This window comes from Ailuropoda melanoleuca, chromosome 14 (assembly GCF_002007445.2).
Source record: "Ailuropoda melanoleuca isolate Jingjing chromosome 14, ASM200744v2, whole genome shotgun sequence".
Taxonomy (NCBI): Eukaryota; Metazoa; Chordata; class Mammalia; order Carnivora; family Ursidae; genus Ailuropoda; species Ailuropoda melanoleuca.
The window spans coordinates 4124436-4141365 of record NC_048231.1 but is presented as its reverse complement, the minus strand read 5'-3'; the positions used below and the strand labels follow the sequence as shown (position 1 = coordinate 4141365).

General features: G+C 41.1%; 1 protein-coding gene across 3 annotated transcripts in view; it reads right to left on the bottom strand.

Annotated features, from left to right (window-relative positions):
* PRKCH (protein kinase C eta) overlaps positions 1-16930 on the bottom strand; it is a 223182-nt gene that overhangs the window by 144264 nt on the left and 61988 nt on the right. For 2 of the 3 annotated variants that reach the window (XM_019800114.2, XM_002913033.4), the window contains exon 2: positions 13352-13415. In XM_019800114.2, the coding sequence (XP_019655673.1) occupies positions 13352-13415 (64 nt within the window). Of the gene's footprint in view, positions 1-8341; positions 9060-13351; positions 13416-16930 lie in introns of those variants that run through there. The other variant, XM_019800118.2, reaches the window with a different exon arrangement.

The following is a 16930-nucleotide window of genomic DNA, read 5'->3' as shown; positions in this document are numbered from 1 at the left end:
AAGGAAGGAAGGAAGGAAGGAAGGAAGGAAGGAAGGAAGGAAGGAAGGAAAGGGATTCCAGTATAACTGGCTGTTCATTTGAAACAGAAAGAGCAGAGATCAGGGGTCATGAGAAATGAGATTGAAACATAATGAAAATAGACTCTGGAGCAATTATTTTTTCTATCAAAAAATTAAATCATTTCTATTTTACCTAAATCTCAGTTCCACTGAGAGAATACCACATTAATGTAATTTCAACCAAAAAAAAAATGAAGTTTGAGAAAATTAAGAAACGGGTCAAACTCTGTGTTTTCAAGAACCTTGATGTCAAAAGAGCGTGCTAGTTAATCAGCCAGCGCCCATGAGGCACATCTACGGATACTTCTGTCCATAGACCTCTGAGCTATTTTTGAGGTTCAGCTTTTAGTACTTACACCTCTGACCACTTGCTCAGAAGTCTTGTGACTGCCTTGTTCTGCTTGAATCAAGTAACGGTGCAGCATAAAGCTACCCCGAACAGCCATCTCCAAAGTTAGAAACCACCATAGGCTTCTGGTTGTTCAGTGTTACTTCCTGACCTTCCTATTTTTATGAGAAAGGGCATGTGACAAAAACTGGCTAAAAAAGTACATTGCACAGTAAAAAATAATTAGAAAAACAGGGTTACGGTTTCAAAAAAATTGCTGAATTATTCTGTTGCTTATAGGACCTGATTGTTACCTAACATCAGTCTCCAACACATGTTTGTCAGGTCCTTCTTCCTGTGGTCACTAAATTAAAAGTGCTGGACTTGTGAAAAAAAGATAAAGGGAAAAGTCAAACTATTCTAAATTCTAAAAATAATTTGGTCTCAGGACCCTTTTATCACCTTAAAAATTAAAGACTCAGAGTTTCGGTTTATATGGATTTTCTTTATCAATATTTGCCTACTTGAAATTAAAATTGAGACATTTAAAAATAGTCACTTAAAACAATAAATCCATTGGATGACAACATAAGTAACATCTTTATGAGAGATAACTGTAGTTTCCAAAACGAACAAATAAGAGTTGCATCGTTTTACAATTTTGCAAATCTCTCTAACATCTGACTTTAACGTCCAACTGGATTCTTGTATCTGCTTCTATGTTCAATCTGTTGCAACTTTGTTTTAGTTGAAGTATATGAATAAAATCCAGCCTTACACAGAGAGTAGCTGATAGAGAGAATGTTTTAAGAGCATTTTCAGATAATTGTGAGTATTCTTAGATACCACATCAAACTGGACAAGTGGTAGTTTCTTAAAACTTAATTGCAATGTGAAATCTAAAACCATAATCAATAAGCTTTTCATACTGTTACACTAAATCCATTAGTCTGTCTTACACTTTCCAGTGGATCCTCACGGTGGTGGTATAGTGGTGAGCATAGCTGCCTTCCAATGGATCCTTGACCCACACATGATTTTGTAACATCTTCTATTGGTCATTTTGAAAATACAGATTCACTGAGTTATGCGAATCTTCTTCCAAATGTTGACCTACTTTTCTATACAATATTTAAAGACCAAAATTGTTAACATCAACAACAAACTCATGAGAAAATTCTTTTTTAAGTATTTCAAGCTGACAAGCTCCTAACAGTGGATAAAATTTTCCAAAATTCTAATTATGGCTTGGAGGATCCAATTTTATCATTAGTATCAAATACAGTTGTTTCCTTGAAGTAACAGGCTCACTTCATTCATTTTTTAAGAAAATACCTGAGAAACTCCCAAAACTTCATTACTATAGTTTGTCATTCTTACAAGTGAAAATTGTGTTCCACAAAAAAAGAGTGACTAGCTCAGCTAACAACTCAGTCACACAAGGGGTTTTTTGTTTTTGTTTTTTTGAGCCACAATAGTATTTCAGTGTAGCAGAAGTGCTTTATGGATAATTCCCATTTTCTCACACAGATTATAAAGATATATAGTCAAAGTTTGAGCTTAATAACACGGATAATGTTTACGGCTTCAACAAAGATATTCTTAAATGAAACTATTTTTCTTTCCCTGCAGTTGTCTGGCAATGAAGAAGAGATTGGCTACACTGTTGACTGTATAGTTTGGTGCCTTAATTCATTCCAAGGTGCCGGCAGTTTTACCCATCGTTTCTTTTGCGCAATTGAGCAAACGTCAAAACACTAAAAATTAGGGCAAATAACCTCTTAGTATTATAAAGAGAATAGTTTTGAACTACAGACCTCCTGAAAATATCTTTGGAACCCTCGGAGGTCCACAGGACTCCACTTTGAGAACCAACTGAAACAGTGTGAACAAAGCAATCAATAGTCAATGAAAGTAAGAGAAGTAGTTAGGATGAAGCCAATGACAATTGGGCTCTAACTACGCAAATACAGTTATCATACCCTAAGCTGAACTTATTTTTTAATTCCTTCCAACGTCTAGTTTAAGATCTGCATTAAGAGAACCTACTGATAATCATGGTAAAACTTGAGCAGTTCAAGTTCAATCTTTCCAGAGCTCTCTGATCCATGCCTGACATCTGAGAGGACGGCAACTTTCCCGGGTGAACATCGATCTTTAGGTTTAAAAACAAGGAATCCAAGGGAAGCTTTACAAACACAGATCATCCCAAAAGATGACACAACTCTGAGGAGGGTGAGATTATACCACCTACAGGACCGTGCTCTTCCAAGGTAGGATAAAGAGAAAACACGAGCTGCCTCCCAGACAGCCGGGTGGCCTAGAAGGATCCTGGACCTCTGTGCTGCAGGCTGAGCTGTGCGTGGGCCTGGCACTTACCCTCCGGAGAACACAGCACAATCGGTGTCTCGCGTGGGATTTACCATTTGCATGCAGAGCATAACACCAGCCTCGGAAATTTGGTGTGGGGAGCAAATGACTTAAGGTCTGGGATTGCATGAACATAGGTTACCAATTACTAGGGTAAGAGGCCATCCTGCTTCCACAAAGAAAATAAAATAAGGGCTAACGCTGCTATTTGTCAAATTATGGCCTAGCCCAGTATCTGGTCCTCAGAAGGTGTTCAATAAATGAGCTGGCTGTGATTCAGAAGAGGAGTGGGTGAACTATGACATCAGACAATTAATCTCAATCCCTTAAAAAGATCAGTTCTTCCATTTCTAGTTTCCCTTCTTCTCTCCCTTCCTCAGAGCCTCTTTCTTGCTCTCCTGCCCTGTCTTCAACCTGACATTCATTTCCAGCAGTAGCCACGGAACTGCCGTGACCAAAACTGAGGTGGTCACTCATTGCTCAAGCTGAATATACCGAAGGAATATTCGGTTTTTGTAAAAGCTAAATTGTAAACGTTTTTGTAAAAGCTAAATTGAAAACGAATTAAATCGACATGCTGTCACCTGGCTTGAAACATGAGAAAGGAATCCTGAAAATGAACTTCCATCAGCGATAACCTTTCTCCCTTCAAAAATGACATGCACTGCGAGTATGAGATGCAGTGAGAAACTGTGGGTTGCAGCTTTCAAACGGTAACACGTTTCATCTGCCTTGGTGTGCGTGGCCGCAAGGATTTAGCAGAGAACTTCGTTATGTGTAAACCAATGGTTTGACACAGGAAATCTGAGCTAAAAACTGAGGCAATGGTACTTAAAAAAAAAAAAAAAGATTAGAATCTTACTCTACACAGTAATGCACTGCTTTGGCAGAAAGAATAAGTAGATACCAAAATTCAAGTGTACCTTCACGTTCTCCCCAGGAATCAGTGCCAAGTAAGGTAGTAAGAGCCTGAAAGAAGGAGGCAATTCAAAGTTCTAGCACAGTTGTTTTTTGGTTTTGCTTTTTTATTTAAGATTTTATCTATTTATTTGAGAGAGAGAGAGATTATGAGCTGGGGGAGGGACGGGGAAAAGGGAGAGGGACAGGTAGACCCCACACTGAGTGTGGATCCCCTCGCAGGGCTCGATCTCATGACCTGAGATCAGGATCTGAGATCAAATCAAGAGTCAGATGCTCAACTGACTGAGCCACCCAGGTGCCTCTATAGCAAAGTTTTCTAGACAAGCACCAAATCCACCAATGATAGCTGTTTTGTCAGGTTGTATTTTTGTTTGTTTTTTAAGAAGTTACCTCCCCCATCCCCCACTGAAAACAAAACTGGTACAGAATACCTTCGAGCATGCTTGGGGAACGCTGGGGAAAAAGCATGTCCACCCAGAACTTTGGTCTTACCATCTCCATAAAGATATCTCTACCATTAATTCTTTTGATTTACTTTATTCTTTTAGGAAACTATCTTAAAATTAAACCTTGCAAGTACAAAATGTTATGTAATTGTTAGTAGGAGATGATTTACTTGTCATTCATTTTAAGTGAGAACCTTACAATGGAATGAAGGGCATTATCTTACTCATGTCTTCCTACCTGCCATTTTTGACTCATGGCTTAATATTTATTTAGAACTTAAAAAACAAAGTACTGAAGTACTTTAGTCATATAAAATTTTTAACTTGCCTCTTCATAATCCATAAAAATTGGGAACTAATGATAAAACATATACAGACCAAAAAAAGGGAGCCAACACCAGATTTAATTTACAAACGAGGATAGGCAATATGCATTCAAAGTTAAAGCATTATTTTGATGTTATAGACGCAATCTAGGTTCTGTTTTTTGTCCAGGAAATAGATAATTTTTTAATGTGTAGTTTTATCTTAATTTTTTACTTCTTATTAAATACAATTTGAAACACATGCAGAAATAGAAGAGTATAATAAACCCACATGTAACCAACACCCAGCTTCATCAATCAATTCTTGGCTAATCTGATTATATCTGTACCCCATTCCCTCCTCCCACTTTTTGATTATTCCAAAGTAAATCTCAACTATCAAATAATTTCAACAGTATTTCAAGTATCTCTAATAGATGCCCTTTTTGTTTTAAACAACTACAATATGCTAATCATATCTAAATAACAATAATTCCTTAATATCATCATGTGTCTAGTCACTGTGCCTATTTCCGTGGCTGTCTCCTGAGAATTATTGTTCGTTTTACAATTTCTTTTGGAATTGGGATAAAATATAGTCCATATACTGAAACTGGTTAATATGTCTCTCTTTTGTTATTTTGGTTTTTTCTCCCTCTCTTCTTTCTTCTAATTTTTGGTTGAAAAAACAAAGTCTCTCCCACAATACCTTTTTTTTTTTTTTTAAAGCGGGAGAGAGAAATGGCAGGGGGAGGGGGAAGGAGAGAGGGAGAGAGAGAATCTTAAGTGGGCTCCACGCTCAGTGCAGAGCCCAATGTGGGGCTCAATCTCATGACCCTGAGATCATGACCTGAGCTGAAATCAAGAGTGGGACGCTCAACCGACTGGGCCACCTAAGCACCTCTCCCACGGTGTCATTTAAAATGTTCACCTGTGCCCAGTATTTCCTCTAACCTAGTGGTTAGATCTGGAAGCCTGACCAGAATCAGGCTCAATTTTTTAAGCAAGGCTACGTCACAGTTGGTGTGGTGTGGTTCCAACAGGAGGCACGAAACGTCTGCTTTTCTTTTTGGAGGCCAACCATTGAAGTTTGAGGTGCCTTGAGTCCAGGCAAACTTCACTTATACAAACTCAATCTTAAAATCTGACACTGTATTTCTTAACAGCACAAAAATGCAGCAACATCTTTTTTGATTTGTTCTGACATGAGGTATCACTACTTTAACTTAATTTCTTTGTTACTTCTCTTCCAAGTAGAGCAGTTACCAATTCACGGTCATGAATTTTCGTTAGTTTCCTTTATCTCATTCTTTTTTTTTTTTTTTTTTTTTTTTTTTTNTTTTTTGGTCACTCCACTCTTCCAGGTAAAAACTAGTCCAATATAGTGACAATCATAAACGTGGCCAGATCCTGGCATCCTGTCAGCATTTAGTGGCTGCATTAAAATCTATGGCTGTTTCATCACCATAATAAATTTCAGTCGATTAGGTTGCAGATTCCGTTGCTAGCTCCAGAAAGGCTTAGCCAGAACGAAGTAAAACCACAAATCACTTCATCTGTGTCTACTTTAGCAGCAGCGCTGAGGGGAATTCTGCACCTGATCAAGAGTAAGGACGCCTTTCTTAAGATGAACAATGGCGATGGGTTCCTGATCTGGCTGATAACGGTATGCCTTCAGGTCTGAGAGACACTTCCACTAAGAGTTTTCCTTGCTCCATCTTCCTTTGGTGCAGAGAGCCCTCGGGGTAGGTTTTGAGCACATTCCTGTGTTTTTCTCACCCCAGCATTAAGAATAAACCCGCACCCAGCACGTTATACCAAACTTCGAAACTGCTACAGTTAACGCTAACTCAAACGTGACTTTTCAAAGCCGTTTATGTTCTGTTCTTCATGCAAACTTCATTATCAAACATTTTGTTGCCAATTTGAAAGACATTATTATACTGTCTGGTGAAACAGTCTCTGGCATACAGTAAGCACTCAAACATTACTGAGTAATGAATATATAAACAAAATGGGTGCTCATTAAGTAAACCTTCAACATACCTTGAGTGAGTTTGACAGATTATAATCTATGAGCCAGAGTCCTTACGTGCTGGGTTCCACAGAGTTCTGCTGTGGGTCAACCTTGGTCTGGGGCTCTGAATCTTCTCCCTGGGCCCCTTTATCCATGGATCTGTCTCTCACTGACACCTTGAGCTGCATCTTGGGACCCGATCTCTTGCCAGACCTCAGACTCTTATTTCCAGTTTCTCCTAGACATCTCCACTTGCGTTTCCCACCAGCATTTCAAACTCCACCCATTCGAAGCTGAATTCATCACCTTCCATCCCTCTATTTCTACCCTGGTGAATGACTCCACAACATCATCTGAGACTCATCCTTATTCATCCCTAACATCCAGTGAGTTGCCAACTCCTGTTGGTTATGCTTAATACAGCTGTCCCCCTCTCTCTATCCATCCCCACAGATCCCAACTGAACCCAGGCTCTACTAACCTCTCCCTTAGACAACTTTAACAGTCTCTTTATAGCTTTCCACACCCTTGTCTCCTCTTATGCTCAAACACTCCCCTGGCCCCCAGCCCCTTGAACCCATTGCCACCAAATCAGATCTTATTTCTCTCTGCTTGGAACCCTTCATTGGCAACCCCATCCTCTCCTAACCTAGAAATAATGTGACCATGTCATTATCTTCTAACCCAGGACCCTTTCAGAGTGAAAAGTGGCACTGTTCACAGTTACACTGGTAGAGCAGTCAAAACTGAGACCGTCCCAGGCAAACCTTCACAGAAGATCCTCCCACAGCACCGGCCACATCTCCCCCATGCTCCCCAACCTCTGAAACTAACCCGCTACTTTCAGTTTCTGGAACCTGTCGCTGCTCTCTCACCTCTGTGCCTCTGTACAAACTTGTCTTCCCCTCCTAAACTTCCTTCTCTCCTGTCGCATTTCAATTTATTATTTAAACTTGCTTTAAACATCATCTCCCCTGCGAAACTTTCTCTAAAACCTTCCAGCTGGTCTGGTTACATACTCCCACATGCCGACATCATGCCTTAGACTCATTCCCATGGTAGGACCTGGGCCCCTGCCCTGCCCACATGGGGTGTATCTGCCCCCCCCTCCTGTGAGCTCCCCTTGGTGACTGTCTAAGTCTTGTCCATCGTTATCGCCCCAGCATCTATGGTGAAGGTCTATACCCAGTGGGTATGTCCCATGTCATTTCTCAGTCATGTCTTCCGTTTAATAAAAACTGTTTGCCTTAACTGCTATTTCAGCATAACTAATGAAAGATAAGAAAATGAGAGAGGAAGAAATGAGTAGTCAGTAGCTCCTAACAGCAGCCCTGTATATCACAGATACTGCCACATTAAAGCATTTTCTTTTTTAAGGAGAGCTTTGGAATTATAGAATCTGAGCTGGTGGCAGAATTCCTATAGGAGGCCATGAAAGGAAAATAGGCATGGAGATAAGCCAGCAGCATATCTATCATTGTTCACTACATTCTTGAAGCTTCTAGTATAAAGTAAATCCGATGTCAAAATAAAACAAACCTGCTGAGTATTCATGGGGTCCCAGGCAGGGGTGGAGAGAATGACAGGAATCTTGCCACCATGACAGTAGGAACACGGAGATAGGAAACCCACTAGCATACTTTCACACAGCACTCTACAGTTGGCAAAGCGCTACACATTTTAACATCTGACCTTCAAAAACACAGCCTTTGATGCACCCTGAGGCTCAACCAACATTTTTCGAGCTTTGGCCATCTCTCTGGGATCCCAGGCCAATGCTCTTTTCGCAGCCGCAGCCCGAGAACACTACAGGTCTGACTTCGTGGTGCTTCCTTATGCAAAACCCTTCAGCATCCAAGGTAAGAACTAGAGCTCCAAATGCTGTATCACCCACCTGTCATTTTATGGCCAGGGATATTCTAGAGTGGCTGCCAGGAGCAAAGCCAAGCCAGGGACATTCTCACAGCATCAGGCCCCAGCCGGCCACAGCTGTAGCAGGTGCGTGGTGGGGCTCCATTCCCTCATGTAACACACACACACACAGGCCGCTATCACATCCTCTGTGTCTGACAAGGGAGCTGTGCTCTAAAGCAGCAGCAATGTGCAAGCTCACGCTGAGCCCCAGCTTCCGAGCCAAAGTGACAAGACAATGCCCCCACAGAGAGAGAATAGATCTGAGGTTCTAAAATACATCCCACACATAGATGCCATAGCTCCTGAAATGTCAACATTAAAAAACCTACTTCTCATGGAGAAAACATCAGTTTTAGCATCTTTTAAAATATGCAGACACACCTCAGAGAGGTAGAGCACTAAGATATCGATCACTAGCACGCCAGTGTGAACTAGTCTGTGAATTCACTACCTTCCTTATCAGCAACTGTTCCTAGAGAGAGGAGGTCACTGGGGTATCTTACCGGAGTAAGAGACCATTAAAGGTAGAGAGCAAGGAAGACTAATTTAAAGGGGAGGTGGGAGTACCAAAGAGGAACTCGGCCGGCCTCACAATTTCACCCAGGGTCCCCTCTAAAAGGAATACCATCGCAATGACCTGGTAAGAACTCACCCCTCATAATATTTGGCATTCCTTTCTTATCACTGACACTAATAAATTAATATAACGAGAACATCCACAAGGATTCCAGTGCCAGTGCTCTAGTGTTTCTAGTGGTACAACTAAGGGAGACAGAACGTTGATACGATTTAGTCCTTGAGAGGTGGCATAACTCTTAAAAAAAGGAAGTCATGGGGCGCCTGGGTGGCACAGTGGTTAAGCGTCTGCCTTTGGCTCAGGGCGTGATCCGGTGTTATGGGATTGAGCCCCACATCATGCTCCTCCGCTATGAGCCTGCTTCTTCCTCTCCCACTCCCCCTGCTTGTTCCCTCTCTCACTGGCTGTCTTTATCTCTGTCGAATAAATAAATAAAATCTTTAAAAAAAAAAAAAAAGGAAGTCACATAATGACTATGGCACAATGACACCTGGTCTACTGTGCATGGCCTCACTCCATCAGTCCCATGTAACTTAGTGAAGAAAGGTAGTTCAGCACGTTGAGAATCTCACCCACTCCTTGCTCTGCCTCTTACCATGGCTGGGTTTGTCTCTACCACAGTTTTGCCCATGTTCCATGTGCCATGAGAATGTTCTACCAACAGTGTTCTATAATACCACATTATATTTTATTTGAGCTATCAGTAGACTCCTTTTTCTCACAAATCCTCTATGTACAAGATACCAAGCAAAACAAAAAGGCTTTTGAGCTGACCAAACCGTAATCTGGAGAGCGTTTTCATGTCCAACTATCCCACATATCTGCTAATTTCAATATTGGAGCAAAAAGATACGATGCAACAATTGAGGCAACAGATGGAAAAATTAAACATTAACATTAAAACAATTCTCCCACATGAATAACGGTCAGAGGAGAGGAGAGAAAACCAATTTTCAAAGGTGTCACCAATTTGCAAAATGCCAACACCAACAGGACAAACCATTAAACCACATGTTTAAAAGTCTTCACAGGATTTTAGTAATGGTAGAGTGGCTTTTAATAGACTCACCCTCCCAACACAAATAATTAAAACCTCGAGAAATATATATTAAAACAAGTAGCTGATAACACTGGAGAGCACCCAAAAAAGGACAGAAAGTGGAGGAAATCTGACACTTGAAAGAAGGGACTTGCACTGGTCAAGATCCATATTTATAGGTCATCTCCCAAGGTTATTCCCCAGGCTGCACAGGGTCGAGTGAAAAGAATTTTACTGGCTTGAAGAGTGAAATGACAAGATTCAGGACTAACAGATGACTGGAAATTGAGCAGAGAAGTCCTGGAAAAGATATGGCCACAGAGAGACGAATCCCCAAATCTATAAACTCCTCCAATCTGCATACATAAGAGAGACTCAGAGAAGTCCACCAAAAGCAGCAACTAGAAGGCTGAGAGAAAGGAGTTGAGATGTCTGCTCCCACCATAGGAGAGAGAGTTTGAAGGCCAAGTCCCACAAAGTTAAAAGGACTTAAAACACCTTAGGCTTTCCACTGACACCCCAACTTGGTTATGCCTTACAAGTGAACACTATGTCTTAGGACTATGAAATTTGTCCAAACACTAAGGGGAAAAGTAAAAACAAAAAACAAAAAAAAAACCCCACAAAATCCCACTCTCAAAAGCCTTCACAATTTTAAGGTGATAGTCAGTAATTTAGCTGCCTGCTGGGGAAAAAAAAAAAAGAACAAAGGAGAAAAACCATATGCTTGTGTCAATGATAAAGAATAAGCCCTTGCCAAAATTTTACAATCACTCTTGATTTAAAAAAAAGAAAGAAGAAAGAAAACCAAACTTATCAGAAAACTAGGACTTGAAAGAATTTCCTTGATTGTGATGAAAAGTATATACAAAGTGCACACAGCTAACATCATACTTACTAGGGAAAGACTAAATTCCTTCCTCCTAAAACTGGTTATGAGACAAGGAGGTCTGTCCTCAAGGCCTCTGGGCACAATAGGGCAGGAAAAGGAACTAAAAGCCAAAAATATTAGAAAAGAAAAAGAAAACTGCCTTATTCATAGACAACATGATTATTTACAGAGAAAACCCTAAGATATCTACAAAAAGAAGAAGAAGAAAAGAAAAAGAAAAACCTATTAGAACTAATAAATGAAATTTTGTAAGGTCATAGGATGCAAAGTCAAGCAAAATGTTCATTTCTACATGCTGTTATCAATTTCCAAAATAAAAATTTTAAAATACCATTTATAACAGCATCAAGAGTTTAAAATACTTAGGAATACATTTTTAAAAATATGTGCAAGATCTCTATGTTGAAAATTATATAAAATATTGCTAATATTGATATGGATGAGAGACATTAAAGACCATCAGTAAATGGAGAAACATACCAAGTTTATGGATTTGAAGATGTTCACAGTCGTTAAGATGGCAGCTCTCCTCAAATTGATGGATAGATTCAATACAACTTCAATTCAAAATTCAGTAGGCTTTTGTGTGGAAATTGATAATCTGACTCTAAAATTGACATCAAATTTAAAATACTGAGAATAACTAAAATAACCTTCAAACAAACAAAAAGAACGCGTTTGGAGGACTCACACTATTTAGCCTTACATCTTACTATAAAGCAACAGCAATGAAATGGTGTGGTGTTGGCATAAAGACAGACAAACAGATCAACAGAACAAAATAGACAGTTCATAAATAGATCCACAGTAGGGCCAACCAATTGGTGACAAAGGTTCGAAGAAAAAAGAAAGTCTTCAAGAAATAGTAGGGAATAGAACTGGATTGTAGTATAGGGAAAAGAAATCTCAACCCCTCCACACACAGATATTAATTTAAGAAGAAACAAAGACCTAAATATAACATGACACAGACCTAAACATAAAAGCCTATAATCCTCTAAAAGAAAACAGGACAACATTACTGTGACCCTATGACAGATTTCTTATAGAGGATACAAAATGTATAAACTATGAAAGAAGAGATTGATAAATTGGACTTCAGAGAAATTTAAAACTTCTGCTCACAGACACCATTAAGAAAGCGAAAAGGCAAGCACACACTGAGAGAACGTATTCACAATACAAATTCCTCACAAAGGATGCTTTCTAGAAAACATAAGCAACTATAAATCAGCAATAAAAAGGCAAACCAAATTTCAGAAAACAAAAAGACCTGAACTGGCACTTGGGAAGAAAACGACCAATAAGCTCATGAAGAAGTATTCAACACCAGGGAAACACAAATTAAAACCACAAAATACCATTTTATACTCACTAGACTGTCTAAAGTTAAAAAGAATGATCATACCAAGTGTTGGTGAGGATATGGAATAATTGGAATGCTCATACACTGCTGGTGGGAGTATAAAAATACAATCACTTTAGAAAAACATTTGAGAGTCTCTTATAAAGTTGAACATATATTTCCTCTATTGCCCAGCAATTCCAAGGCTACATATCCACCCAAGAGAAAGGAAAGTGTACGTCGACAAAAATGTATGTATGAGAATGCATACAGCAGCATTATTCATAATGACTCCAAGTGTCCATCAAGAAAAGAATGGGTATGTAATGGAATAGGACACCAATACATACAATGACGTGAGTGGATCTCACAGAAACTACGCTATGTGCAAGAAATCAGACGCAAGAGAGAACATCCTACATAGTTCCATTTATATGAGCTTCCAGGATAGACAAAACTAATCTTTGGTGAGAAAAATAAAACAAAACATCCCATTTATAGCCTCTGGCAGCAGGGGACTGACTGGGAAAGGACACAAGGGAACTTTCAGAGTGGTGGAAATGTTCTTTATCTTGGATCAGGGTGCCGGTGACATGGCTGCATGCATTTGCCAAAACTCAAATTCCTCACTTCTGATCCGTTCATTTCACTGTATATACATTTTATCTCAATTAAAAAAAAAATTAGGGAGTGGGAGGTAGGGGTGGCACCAGGGAAGAGGAATAGAATCCCCTTAAGGGCAGAATGAGATAAAGAGTGTAAGAAAGAGAACATGATCCTTAAATTTTTTAACACATTCAGGGCAAACTGAAAAGTTGGCTCAAAAACCAAACATCTAAAATACAATTTGATAGACATGAACGAAAAGAGGCAAGAACCAATTCAGCTAAAATGATGATGAAAATAAAACTCAGTTTGTCAAACAAATCTTGAGACTGCCAGATTTAGCAAATATATTTAATCTGGCAATCCAAGCCAATAGATCATTAGAAACAAAATATCAGCCAACCCAACATACAACAATTCTTAAAGCATCTTCTACAAAATGCCATTTTTATAACTTGCATGTTATAAAGTCCTACTGAGTAGGAACTAAGGTTACACTTTTACCAGAAACGACCCAAAGCCCATCCTTACCTTCAGTGAAGCTCCCTGTTAGGGTTATTACCACAAATACCTTCCCTTCTGGCTCCAGGTCCACCTAGAAAGAGAAAAGAGTTGTGTGTTATATTCTAATTTTAAACTACTTTGTGTGGGTCTCAAATAATTCTTTACAAAGAGGCCCAGTTGTGCAAATCACAGCCATCAATCAGACCTAAGTCTTTCATTCAACAGCAGAGGGGCAAGAAACAAGTGAAAGCCCAAGAAACTGTAAAGGTAGAAAAGCGAATCTAAGGGAAATCGCTCTTTCGATGTTTCCCCTTGTGTTGAATTTTATTCTCTTCCATTCTGGCTCTGTGATATTATTGAGAGGCACCTGTAAACCTGGTCACTGTTTCTAAGATATCCCTATAGTATGTCAGAGCAACATTTTATTAAACCACATGGCAGGTAGGGGCACCTGGGGGCTTAGTCAGTTAAGCATCCAATTCTTGATTTCGGCTCAGGTCATGATCTCAGGGTCGTGGGATTCAGCCCGTTGGGCTCTGCGCTCAGCAGGAAGTCTGCTTGAGATTCTCTCTCTCTCTCTCTCTCTCCATTTCCCTCTTCCCCCCTCCTTTCTCTCTCTCTCTCAAATAAGTAAATCTTAAAAAAAAAAAATAACCACATGGTAGGTGTATGAAATAGAGAAACAAGGGCAACATACAAGGTAATAAACAAATGTGGCATGGTCAACTGCAACCTTTCCTTTTAGGAAGCAAAAAGAATGAGAAGAGTACTGTCTCCATCTCTACCATTTTCCCTTGAGTGTAACCGATCTTCCGCTAGCACAAGGAAGGCCATTCAGGAGCTTTGCATTCACGACTCTTGCCTGTTCCTGGAGTATCAACATCCCTTAAAGCTCTTATTTGTTCACTGAGATATCGAGCCATCCAGTGTGCAAACTCAGCAGCTTGCAGTCTCCCGGCTCCACCCTGCCCTGGTGCAGCTTGCCTCTGGACGCCAGCAGCACCCTCTAGATCTGCTCCGATCTCTCTAGCCCAGGTAGACAGGCGCTGCCCTCTTCATGTTGGGTGCTAACCTTGAACTACCCAAGAATACCTCTAAGTCTTGGATTGTGAGGTTCTTTGGGACCCAAATACATGAAGTTACAATTGTTAAAATTTTGTCAGAGTCAGCCCATCGCTCCATTTCTGCCTTTGACCTTCCTCAGAGAGAGGTCCAGAGGAGCTGAGTACAGAGATACAGCTGATCATTTTTGGTAGAATATTACATGAAAGAAGCTGCAAATCACAACCGTGCCCAAGCCAGATGAGAACACGGCCTCCAGCCTAAGTGCCACAGCTGCTTCTGGACTCTGGGCAAGGTCCTTAACCACCCCAAGCTTCACACTTCTCGTCCAAAAGTCTGTGACATCACTATTCAGCATTTCTGCCATGGCTTCCACCAGATGAGCTCGAAGAGCCTTGGCAAAACTACTTATGTTTTTACGTACCCACAGGTGACAAAGAGCGGGGGGGGAAATGCAGTGACCTTCCCCTAGCTTACCACCACATATTTTTAATGCCGCACCCTGATTACATACTTTTTCAAAATAAAAGATGCTTGCTTTGTTCTGACTCAGAAAGCTTTGCCTGTACAACAGCCTATCCTTATATGCCCCCCATTCTTCTGCACAAAATCTGCTATGAATGTGTTACTGCAGAGCAGGTCACCCCAGCGTTCAAATCAGCTACTTACATCACGACGACCGCTAAGTTAACAATATCCCCTGAACTGTCTTAATGCCACTTGTGAACCTTTATGGAACAGTTCTGAAAATAGAGCTCTCTGGAGAGATGACTAAACAGGATGTCAGTCTCTAATTGTCTCCACTCTCTGCCTTGACTTGTTTCAAGTCAAAAATATGTTATTTTTAAAAGCCACTCCCTCCTCTACAACATAAAGGCCCGGCAGAGAGCACACACAGGCATACACAGTCATCCTCACAACACAAGCTGCTGCCGGCACCGAAGAACCGCTGCCAGCCTCCGGACAGACAGATCACCGGGGCCGCCTCCGAGATGCTCCAGCCCACGGCCAGCGTGGAAACGCCGTCCAACATTGCCCTGCGGGCCCACAAAGAAGGCCACTCCTCTCCCCCACCCCATGGGTCCGGAGCTGCTCTGACAGCCAGGGAGTCCACTGCGCAGAATCAGTAGCTCTCACAGGTAGAACAGGTTTGCTTCCTCTGTGTTGACCAGTGCCCCTATCACCAAGGAAAAGCCAAACTCAAACACCAGCTTCAAGCCTACTCTGCCTAAACCCCTGACCTTAGAATAGGGGGGTTACGAAAGGCAAGTTTGACATTAGTTTGACATGAAAACAACAGAGTTGGGTTGCATACAACTGGGATTCTGGAAGAGTAAATATGCACCTGTCACACAGTCAGGACAAGTACTACACGGTGAAACTTCTGCTTTGAGGCTTCATACGCGTTTTAAGGATATACTGGGTTTTAGTGTAAAAATGTATTCCTAACTGTGTTACAGAGAAACAGTTTGGAAAACACGGCCTTCCAGATCACCTTTTCCATTTACGCTGATGGGCTGTTGGCATCTATTCATAGTGACTGCTTGGACCCCCACCACCACCCCCAACCAAGCCCGTGTCAGCCAACTTGCTACCCCCACAGCTGGCCTCTTTCATTCCTACAGTGCACAGAAAGATCTCTCTCTAAAAACAGAAGCGTAGCAACCAATAGTTTCCACTCACTGATCCTAGTCTTTCCCCTTCAGCTCTGGTGGCTATTTTCTCTCCAGCTAGAACATTCATTCCAGCCTCCAGGAACTGCACTTCAGCTCTTATTCGAGAACTACCCCTCCCTTATAGGTAGTCCAAATGATTCAGCTGGGATTCTGCTCCCAGCTCCACTGGCCACATGACCCAGGCCTTGCCAATCAGGGCACTGAATTCCTCAGCCGCAATGACTGGCCTGGAGCGGACACATGCCCTCTATCCAGTCATCTGAGTAATCACTACTCGCTTCCCACAGTAACTGGCTCAGGTTTGGGCACAAAATCCAAGTAGGTCCAATGAGGGATCCTGAATCTATAAGAAAGAGACAAGATCTCACTTCTGCTGAACTGTAATCTAGAAGGACACAAACTTGGGAGTGTCCAATACCCTTCCTGCCACCACATTGGGGTGGAGAAGGAAGCCAGCTGAGAAGAGAAAGCTGAGAGACAGAGAGACCAGATCCTGATATCACTTAAACCCTGAGATCAAGCCTTGCTTGATTCTTCTGGACTTTTCAGTTATTTGAGCCTGTAAATTTCTTTCACTTTGGCCAGTTTGAGTAGGGTGTTCTATCACTGGCACCCAAAGACTTATCCAAATTGGCAGCCAAAGAGAACAAGTCAGATATTTAAAAACAGTCATCACCTCCTCTCTACACCTTCTAACATCCATGCTACCACCTACAACCTGACCCTCTGCCTCCCTCTGGCATTGAAGCGGCTCCTGCAACACTTGGCATGTGCCACTGTCAAATCCAAAGATACGTCTGTCTTCATCTCCACTGATCTCTGCAGCTCTAATCCTCGCAGTTTCCTTTGTCACGAATTTCCTTGCTTC